This window comes from Acanthisitta chloris, unplaced genomic scaffold (genome assembly GCF_000695815.1).
Source record: "Acanthisitta chloris isolate BGI_N310 unplaced genomic scaffold, ASM69581v1 scaffold18805, whole genome shotgun sequence".
In the NCBI taxonomy this organism is placed as follows: Eukaryota; Metazoa; Chordata; class Aves; order Passeriformes; family Acanthisittidae; genus Acanthisitta; species Acanthisitta chloris.
In genome coordinates this window covers 6,272-6,821 of record NW_008672308.1, presented here as the reverse complement: position 1 = coordinate 6,821, position 550 = coordinate 6,272, and the positions used below count along the sequence as shown (strand labels likewise).

At 51.6% G+C, this 550-nt stretch overlaps 1 protein-coding gene across 1 annotated transcript in view; it reads left to right on the top strand.

Annotated features, from left to right (window-relative positions):
• Positions 1-273: 273 nt before the first annotated feature.
• The window catches only part of NECAP1 (NECAP endocytosis associated 1), a gene marked incomplete at its 5' end in the record, with an annotated part of 3,031 nt that continues 2,754 nt past the window's right edge, over positions 274-550 (top strand). Inside the window, 2 exon segments of the mRNA XM_009074470.1 lie at positions 274-374; positions 524-550. The exon segment at positions 524-550 is cut by the window's right edge and continues 18 nt beyond it. Of these exon segments, the coding sequence (XP_009072718.1) occupies positions 274-374; positions 524-550 (128 nt within the window).

Here is a 550-nt window from a genome sequence, read left to right as displayed (position 1 = left end):
CCTGTTCAAGTGAGTGTCTGGGTTTCTGTCTCCCCTCTTTGCAAGCTTGTAAAGGTAAAGAGTTGATGTTCCCTGGACTGTGTCTATTTCCCTTTACCCAGAGGAAAGAGAGGCCATTTGGCCGCACTTGGGAGCTGAGAGCCCATGTGTTGTTTGGGAAGGGAAGTGGAGTGAGGCAGCTGCAGGTGTTGGAGGTTTGGGAGCAGAGACTTTTGGCTGGGCAGAAGTGGAGGGGTTGATGTATGGCCAGTGATCAGCTGCTTTTCTCTTCAGGGCATCTGACTGGAAACTGGACCATCCAGACTGGACAGGGCGTCTTCGTGTCACCTCCAAGGGCAAAACTGCATACATAAAACTGGAGGATAAGGTTTCAGGTAAGGGAAAGTCTGTGGCTTGGCAAGGCTGGGACTGTGATTGCTGCATATGAGCCTGTGTTTCTAAGCTGCTCAGAGCTGTTTGTGGCAGCCCTGGCCATGCTTTAGCAAGAGGTCCCTCTCCTTGACATCAGATCCTTTGTCTGCAGGAGAACTTTTCGCCCAGGCTCCTATAG